The following is a 9,585-nucleotide window of genomic DNA, read 5'->3' on the forward strand; positions in this document are numbered from 1 at the left end:
ACAATTCGGCAAGAAACAATCCTTTCCAGGTCTTCACTATCTCGATCAATCAAATGATGATATCAAACAAGTAAATGCATCGGACGGTATTCAATTGTTGCAATCGCAACTCAACAATCTAACATCAGCTGTGAATGAATGGCAGATCATTTTTAGGGTGTGGCCCAATCCGGCGGAAAACCCCCCATAGAGCTTGAATTGAATATTATTGATAATCGCTACCCTATTTTGTCGATGATGTAAACAGAAAATGGCTTGTTGACACTGGATCGATGATGAATTATGTACATCCTGCAATTGTACCGCCAACTGTAACTAGATATAAGGAAAATTTGTTGTAAAAACCCCGCTGGTACAGTGGTGGACATGAGTATAATTTTTTGGTCCATCCACATTATTTCCGAATCTTTCTAGAATTAAGATGTATATATATGATTTTTCCGACAGTACGATATTCTTTTAGGTAATGAAACCATGCAACAACTCAAGGCCCATGTAAATTATGAGACTAATACGTTAGATTATGGCAACGTATCAAAACCGTTATATCTGTAATTAATTCTAGTAGAAAACAAATTGAATTGAAACCTGGATTTAATGTAATAACTATCCAGTTAGGTCTATTCCCACTGTAGGACAGGGATTACTTAAACCTATAAATAATTCTAACTATTGTATTGAAGAAGGTATAGTTGATATTGTAATGGTGAATGTACTTGTATGCTTTCTCTCATGAACTCATGACCATCAGTCCTGAACCCATGGAAATTGAGGAGTAGAAACGATTCTTGACTCGCATAAGGACTCAATGACCACACGTCCTGAAAATTTTGCATTGATAAAGAAATGATCCATGAAACTTTACGAACTGACCACATGAATGACGAAGAAAAAAAGAGATATACGATTTATTATCAAATTCCCTGCGATAATAAAGCTTGATAATATTCCTCTTGTTCAACAAACTTATTAAAACATAAGATCAATCTGTAGATGACAATCCTGTGTACACACGAAACTATAGGTACCCACAAATATTCAAGAACGGACAAATCGAAATTGATAAACTGCTGCAAAATAAAATCATTCAACCCTCTCCCTCTCCATACATTCCCCAATATGGGTTTTCAAAAAACTAGATGCTTCAGGAAAAAAGAAAATAAGAAGGTGATAGACTACAGGATCACTTAATGACAAGACGATAGCTGGATAATATCCTTTACCAACATTGAGGATCTTTTCGGTAAAATTGGGAGAGCCACTTATTTCTCCACAATAGATTTGTACTCAGGTTTCCATCAAATCGAAATGGACCCAGAATCTGTTCCTAAACTGCTTTTTCAACGGAAGATGGTCACTACGAGTTTCTTAGGCTCCCTTCGGGCTGAAAATGCACCCCCATTCTTTCAAAAAATATGAATCATTTCTGTATGAATTTTATTATAATTTCTTCTTTCGTCATACATTTTTTTATACTTTGTACTCCAGAGCGAAGCTCGGTCCCCGATATTTTTTATTGATTGATAAACAGAACACAATTCTCTGAAATGATCGTGTTTATATTTCACAGCTGTCTATATGTCATCTTATGAATTTCGGGGAAGCGATATTTTGATTTTTCACATACTCACTGGATCACTCACATTTTACTATCCACAGCTGTTTCAGCCAAGGATGAATTATCCTTTTAATGTCGTCCAGGGTGTTTTCCCGAAGATGAGACCTGGTGCAATCGATTTTTTTTATCATAAACCCACTATGTTCCAATTTCGTGAAAACCGTTAGAGCCGTTTTCGAGATCCTTTGAACATAAATAACCAGATATAAATTATAAAAATACAGAAATTGCTCGCTTAAATAATAGAATTCGTATAGAACAAAAGCCTCTTCACTTGGAGTATTTGAGTTGGCAACAGTTTATATACAGTTTATCTTAAGTTCCTTTATTATTTTGACACTATTCTGCTCCACATTTCTCTGTCTCTCACCGTAGTGGTACATGGATAGCCGACTCTCTGATTCTCCATCACTGTTCTCCTCCTAAGTAGTCTCAACAAAGCTGCAAAGTCAACAAAAATTGACTGTGTTCAAAACATTCCCTCCAAATGTCTTTGTCAATTTATCTATTGTTGCAAACTGGAGTTTTCACACTCAACACTGAAGCTGCTGCAACAGTTATAGGGAAATGCGTATAAGTGTGAAATTATACATCAAATTGAAGAGAATTTAATGCCGTATGAGCTCATAAACAGCATGGATTTTTCCCATCGATTTTTAAAAAAATTTTAACAGCAAAATATGAGGCAAAAAGTTTTTTTTTAAATGTCACATCTTTAAGAGCAGATATCTCGAAAACAAGAATGATTAGGAAAAGTTGTAAATTCAATGTTGTAAAAAATTATATAAGCTTCAATTTTGTATATAACAGTTATGTCCATCAGATACATAGTTTTCGTGTTATATGCGAGAAACCAGAGAATGGTACCTTTGAACCACCCCCGCCCCCTTAGCACAAGGGTAGGGTGGGAACTTTTGATATGTTTTACCTCCCTACTACCTTAACAAAACTGCAGGATCATAAATTGTCTTCCAAACTTTTTTCTCTAAATCTTTCCTTGACTGGACTAAATGCTCATCGAGGGTTTGTAGAGCATAAGATTCCATGAATTTTATGTATTATTTAATTATTAAAGTTTTCCTTACATAGAGTAGTATTTAATGGAGGGGACGGAAATTTTAAAGTTTTGCAAAAGTGTCAATCCAGATATATGACTAGAATATCCTATACTATTAAAAAGTACTATATGTTACATGTTTAGATGTTTAGATGTTCAGACGTTTAGATTTTTAGATGTTTAGATGTTTGGATGTTGAGATGTTTGATGTTTAAATATTGAGATGTTTAGATGTTTAGATATTTAGATGATTAGATGGTTGGATGTTAATTTGTTTGTATCACACCGGATCTCGAAAACGGCTCTAACGATTCTCACGAAATTCAGATCATAGTAGGTTTATAATATGAAGATTCGATTGCACTAGGTCTCATCCCTGGAAAACTCGCTGAAGGACATTAAAGGATAAATACGTCCTTGGAAAAACAGCTGGAAATTTTGTCGTCTGTCGATACCGTAATGGAAGAGAGTGAGCGAGTGCACGTGTGTGGGATCATCCAGCTGATCTCACGAGAAGGAAATTTAGCAAGAGAACTTATTTCGTTTATTTCTCTTTTTTCAGAGAACATGTTCACTTCAGAAAGTCCAAAATAGTAATAGTGCTGTAGTGTGGAATAGTACATATAGTATCAGAGACAAGAATAATATAGTTCACTCTCTTACTCATCCTTCATCTATGATATATATTACAAATATTGTAGCAAACTTAGTAAATCGAATTCATAGTATATCTATTTGTAATTAATGATGTGTTTGTTTTTTGAAGTGTGAATAAATTGTTATTTTGATGAGTGATAGTAGCTTAACCTGGATTTTGATTTGGACTGTAGTATAAATTTGAAAAGGGACAGTCTTGGGCATAAGCCTGTTGTGCCACCTCATATAACTGTAAAAATCATTGTACGAGTGAGAAAATGAATAAATATATATAAACTATAAATTCAATCTTTCGATACAATTTTCTATGCTTTTACACTCCAGAGCAAAGCTCGGTCCCCGATATATGGTTTAACTGGGACCATGCACAAAGTAGAAGATTACTTCACTCTCTTACTTCTCTCTTACTCTCTTTCTCTTACTCTCTGTGGACCATGTTTTTTCTTATTATTTTTATTATAATTTTACAAAGTAGAACTGATTGGAGAGAAAAACTAAGGATACTCTTTGTACTATTTCTCTCCCAAATTTAGATAATATTTTAAAAGTCCAAAAAGGGTTATGGTTTCACTTTTCTAAAATTTAGTCCATTTTCACTAAAAAAACAACGGAAACGATGAATTTTGACGGTTAGAAACAGAATAAAAAACAAAAATATCACACTCCAATCAACATTAATTTGAATATTTTATGTATAATGTGAACATCACAACATTACAATGATCGCATAAGAGCTTCCTTTTTGGATCGCCAGGTGTCGTGGATGAGAAGCAAAGACCTGCACATCCTGACGTCGCACGTGTTCGTGTTCACGAGTGACGGCCGGTTCGCCGTGTCCCACCCGGAGGGGGACTCCGCCTCGTGGGGCCTGCGGCTGCGGGGGGCGCGCCCCGCCGATCAGGGGCTCTACGAGTGCCAGGTGAACACCGAGCCCAAGATGAAGCAGGCAGTCATGCTCACTGTCAACGGTATGTCAGCCACAAATATTGCCATCTTCTTCTTCGCCTTCTTATTCTTCTTTTCTTCTCCTCCTCAACCTTCTTCTTCTTCTACTCCTCCTCATTGTATTCCTCCTCTTCATCCTTCTTGTCCTAATTCTTCTTCTCCATCTTCTCCTCCCTCTTCTACTTCTTTTTGTTGTTCCTCTTTTTCTTCTCTTCCCCTTCCCCTTCTTCTTCTCCTCCTTCTTCTTCTCTTTTTTCTTCTCCTCCTCAACTTCTTCTTATTCTCCTTCTTCTTCTACTTATTCTCATTTTTCCTCCTCTTCCTATTTCTCTTCTTCACTCTTCTTCTTCTCCTTCTCCTTCTACTTCTTTTTGTTGTTCCTCTTTTTCTTCTCTTCCACCTTTTTCTTTTTCTTCTACTTCTTTTTCTTCTGCCTCTTCTTCTTATTCTTCTTCTTCTTCTACTCCTTCTCATTGTTTTCCTCCTTCTCCTCTTCAGTCTCTTCTTCTTCTCTCCCCTTCTTCTCCTACTTCTTCTTGTTCTTCCTCTTTTTCTTCTCATCCACCTTCTTCTTCTTCTTCTTCTTCTTCTCCTTCTCCTTATTCTTCTCTTTCTCCTTCTTCTCCTACTTCTTCTTGTTCTTCGTCTTTTTCTTCTCTTCCACTTCTTCTTCTCTTCTTCTTCTTCTTCTTCTTCTTCTTCTTCTTCTTCTCTTATTTTCTTCTTCTCCTTCTCCTTCTTCTTCTTCTTCTTCTACTTCCGCTTCTTCTTCTTCTTCTTCTTCTTCTTCTTCTCTCTTCTTCTTCTTCTTCTTCTTCTTCTTCTTCTTCTTCTTCTTCTTCTCCTTCTTCTTCTTCTTCTTCTTCTCCACCTTCCTCTTCTTCTTCGCCACCTTCTTATTCCTCTTCTTCATCATTCTTGTTTTTGGAGTAGGCCACCGCCATGACACTTCGGTGTGAGTTGTGCATTAGTCTCTTCCTTGTTGATCAATTCTGCAAAAAATACTCTCATTTCTCAACATAATTTCAAGAAGTATTGGAAACATGAATGACCCTTCTATTTAAAACATTTCAAACAACTGGTTTCGGTCTACTTTAGCCATGAAGTAAATAGCCTTCAAGTAAGAAGGTACTCCATGTTTTTGATAATTTCAATGAAGTTGCTCATACAAGTCGAGTGATTTTACAAAAAGGAATTTTATTCACCAATATCAATCAAAATATACATAGGCCTACATTCGAAATTGTAATCTTGAACAAATCAGCATGAAACATCTAAATTTAATGGAAATTGGAATTGAAATTAAAATCATATTTTCCAAAAAATACATTACAATATATAACTGAAAATAGTGTAAAAAAATTGTTTCAAACAACCCCTGAGTTAATACAGTGTGGGGTCGTTCATGTTCCATAAGTTATGCATTTTTTAATCTCTTGATTAGTATGGTTACAATGTTAAACAAATTAATATAAGAATTGAACAAAAATAAAACAGCAGACCTCTGCATGAATAGAAACTTAAATATAAAATATAAATATAATCATAGAGAAACGATAGCATAAGTAGATATCCCATGGTATAGGGCCTTTATGTCGCAACTTTTACTGTTATTCCGAGCCGATAGTTCACGTAGTTCTTTCCTATTCAGCTGTGTGACGCTGGTAGTCTCTCAAATTGTGCCGTTCATACACTATCACCCCAACAAAACAGTAAAAATTGACAATAATCGACAGTAATCAGCTTGAGATAACAGTAAAAGTTTCGACATAATTCCCTATACCATGGGATATCTACTTACGCTATTGTTTCTCTATGCCTTCGAAATGAATAGTGAATATGATCAGATCCAGTACTAGAAACTATCAAGTTAAAATTCGAACAATAATGAGAGAGAATGCTAAATAAAACTGTAATTAGAAAAAGCTATAAAATAAATTTAGCTGAATTAAACACTCTTGAAGCTTGAATAATGCCATCTGGTAATTTGAGTGTGTTGAAATGCCATACATACATAATAAAATTATAAATTAATCTACTGAAAAAAATTTCTTGGAAAATGTATACTTCATTCAAGAAATATCCATAATGGTATATATAGTTTACTAGCCGTCAGGCTCGCTTCGCTCGCTATATCCGTCTAGCCAGGAGGTTCCGCCCCCTGGACCCACGATTGAATCGTCCAAGAATGAGATCAGCAGGCTCGATTCGCTCGCCTGCATTTTCGTTTGAGCATTTTTATCATATGTTAGGACAATCCAGTCGGGGGTCCAGACTAACGTCTGGCTAAACTGATATGGCGAGCGAAGCGAGTCTGACGGCTAGTAATATAATATTCCCAGGATTGAAGTAGGAGTGCCCAATCTATTTTTCCGCGATAAATGCATTAAATCTTCAACTTGGTGCCAACCTAACAAAGTCAACTCAACTTAATGCTAACCTGACAAAATTATCACTTAGTTGCCAGTTAACAACTGTTTCGAAAGGTACTCTATCTAGATTATAGTTCTATAGTAACATATTTATGATATGAAAATTTCAACTATAATTAGAGATTGGGAGAAGAAGATATACATGCTAAAAGACGAACTTTAAATTTGAACGTTTTTGGTCCGGTAGTTTTAGTTCTGCGAGTGAGTGAGTGAGTGAGTGAGTGAGTCAGTCAGTCAGTCAGTGAGTGAGTGCCATCTCGCTTTTTTATATAGATATATTGTGGTGCGTTTTTTTTTAACGGCTTCACATATGTAGAGTGAATCTTGTACTGAGTCAATGGTGTAGCGGCTATAAATTTTGCAATTGCGTGTGTGGACGCTGAGTGTACACCAGACTGATTGATTCACTACAAGATTCAATACAATTGTCGGAATCGCGGGAGGCCTAAACGCTCGCTCACCCTTGATTCTTCTAATGACAGATTGTATAATGATGAAATTTTTATAAGTAGTGTAGCGACGCTAAACACTGAATACGGATACCTTAAAATTATTACCTGTGAAGAATGAGCATACAAAATCATACAGGTCGAGCAAAAATCCCGATGTAGATAATTTACGGGACTGCGTCTCTAATAAGTTCTGAAGGATTAAAATACGGTATTTGGACCAAATATCGTTCAGAATATACTTCGAGAACAGAGTCTTGTCGGGTTTTAAGCTCTATTGTAGGAATTTATATGATCTCTGGCTGCATCTGCTGTACAATTGATGTGTTCGCTCCTAAGTCGAGGTAGGTAACAGATAAAAGCTGATATATGAGCAGGTAAGGACAAAGAATAAATATCTCGATCTGACCCCACTCGCTACATCCACTTAGACCTGTTCCAATATCCAGCTTAATTCAATTATTCCAATGATCGTATTCGATCGGTTCTTGATGATATAGAACGTATCAGACACAATAATTGACAGGCTTAAGAAATAATCGAACTCAGAAAGCGAATTAACAAAACTGAAATATATTATAATAAAATATGTAATCATACAGTGCAGGTTCAGAATTTGATTTACAGGTTGATAATAATTTAGCATTAACAGAATAGTTAAAAATTTTCTTGTGCTTGCATGATACCATGCGTGATTCGACAGAATTTTACAATTGATAAAATTGAACAGTTTTGAAAAAATAGTGAAAAAATGAATTATAAAATATTTTTAAAAATGCTCGGGGTCGTGGTTCTGGCAGCGGAGGATAGCTAATCAACTACAAGTTCTTATAAATTCAATATGAATAAATTCTAGGCTCTTAATAACTAAAAGCGCTTGTCGGCGTGGCCAATAATTTAACGAAGAAAAATTTATGTTTCTGCACTGAAATATTTTCGAAGCGTAGATTGGGGCCCCTTTTAAAACTTATAACTCACGTGAATTTCCTTGGCGGTCGTGGTTTTCTTCTTTAGATCAAAAATCGTTTGATCGGCAGCAATCCAGGCTTCGGTTTCAGCACGTGGGGAATTTTAATTTAAATATCTCCTTCACCGAATTAATTAAGGGATAATTTACTTTAAACTTTTAAATTTATCGATTGATGAAAACAGAAATTTACAAATAACAAATAGATTGGCCTAAAATATCGGCTCACAAATAGAACATTTAAAATCGAACAAGAAATTTTCACAAATAGGTCTTGGTAACTATAAAGAGATCTGAACGGTGAGGATTTCAAAAGGGAAGTGCTGTCTTTTCTCTCAGCTTCTTGGCTAGACCTTTCTTCTGAGAATCTCGATGTAATAATTTGCATAAAAATTTGCCATTGGTAGAACGCTTGTGACGTAGACATGACGTCAGTGGCAAGCAGTAGAATATAATTCCTTTAATTACAATAATAATTCAATTTATGTAATTCTTAAAACTGCTTAATCTTCTAGACATAGTTTCTCTCATACAATGTACATGTGCTAGCGTAAATGATAAGGCAGGGTTGTTGTCTGATAATAGATTAACATGTGTTGCTTTCAAACGATCACCTTCTTGGTGCTATTTCTATGCACTATGATTGGCTTAGGCTTGCCAAAGAGATTTAATTACCATGTGGTTCAGTTGAATTAAATCATTAATAAATTAATATTCTTATACAATTTTTATTAGGTTTGAGACTGTTATAATTAATTTCTGCCGTTTTATCAATAATATAATTTCATGCTATGACCTATTTAGTTACAATAAGACCTGACATATAATATAATTTCTTAAATAATAAATAATTTCAACGATAATACATACATTTTATTTTTTTTATTTGAAATTCTTGGTCCTTTATTGATAGTTTTATAATTTTTAGAGATGGTATTATATCTTACGTGAAGCCAGCATGACATTTGACAATACTTTGAATCAGTCAGCTGCGTTCGAACTGTTTTAAAAACATCTGATCGATAGTAAACAAAGTGTAACCTCAAAATCAGTGAGCAATTCATAAACAATTTGTGCTTTATTTGCAAAATAATTATAATTTTATTGAATAATTTTCCTAGAAAATATTCGGTACAGAACGGTACTCTTATCTAATATACAGTTACTGATAAGTAAGCTTTATCGCTCGGTCGCTAACTATTCCTTTAGCAAATTCTTTCATTTTAAAAGGTAATCACAATTTTCTCTCTTCTCATGAGATCTATTTGAAAGATTCATCACACTATTTAGTTACAATAAGACCTGACATATAATATAATTTCTTAAATAATAAATAATTTCAACGATAATACATACATTTTATTTTTTTATTTGAAATTCTGGTCCTTTATTGATAGTTTTATAATTTTTAGAGATGGTATTATATCTTACGTGAAGCCAGCATGACATTTGACAATACT

The 9,585-nt window shown here is 34.7% G+C and overlaps 1 protein-coding gene across 1 annotated transcript; it reads left to right on the forward strand.

Moving 5' to 3' along the window:
* Nucleotides 1–4,066: 4,066 nt before the first annotated feature.
* LOC120349105 lies at nt 4,067–7,111 on the forward strand (the record flags this gene model as incomplete). Its single annotated transcript, XM_039419064.1, has 3 exons — nt 4,067–4,305; nt 6,588–6,591; nt 7,106–7,111. Coding segments are annotated over 3 exons (249 nt in total), but the record flags the coding sequence as incomplete, so codon positions are not given.
* Between the last annotated feature and the right edge of the window lie 2,474 nt (nt 7,112–9,585).

Source organism: Nilaparvata lugens, unplaced genomic scaffold, assembly GCF_014356525.2.
Source record: "Nilaparvata lugens isolate BPH unplaced genomic scaffold, ASM1435652v1 scaffold8270, whole genome shotgun sequence".
In the NCBI taxonomy this organism is placed as follows: domain Eukaryota; kingdom Metazoa; phylum Arthropoda; class Insecta; order Hemiptera; family Delphacidae; genus Nilaparvata; species Nilaparvata lugens.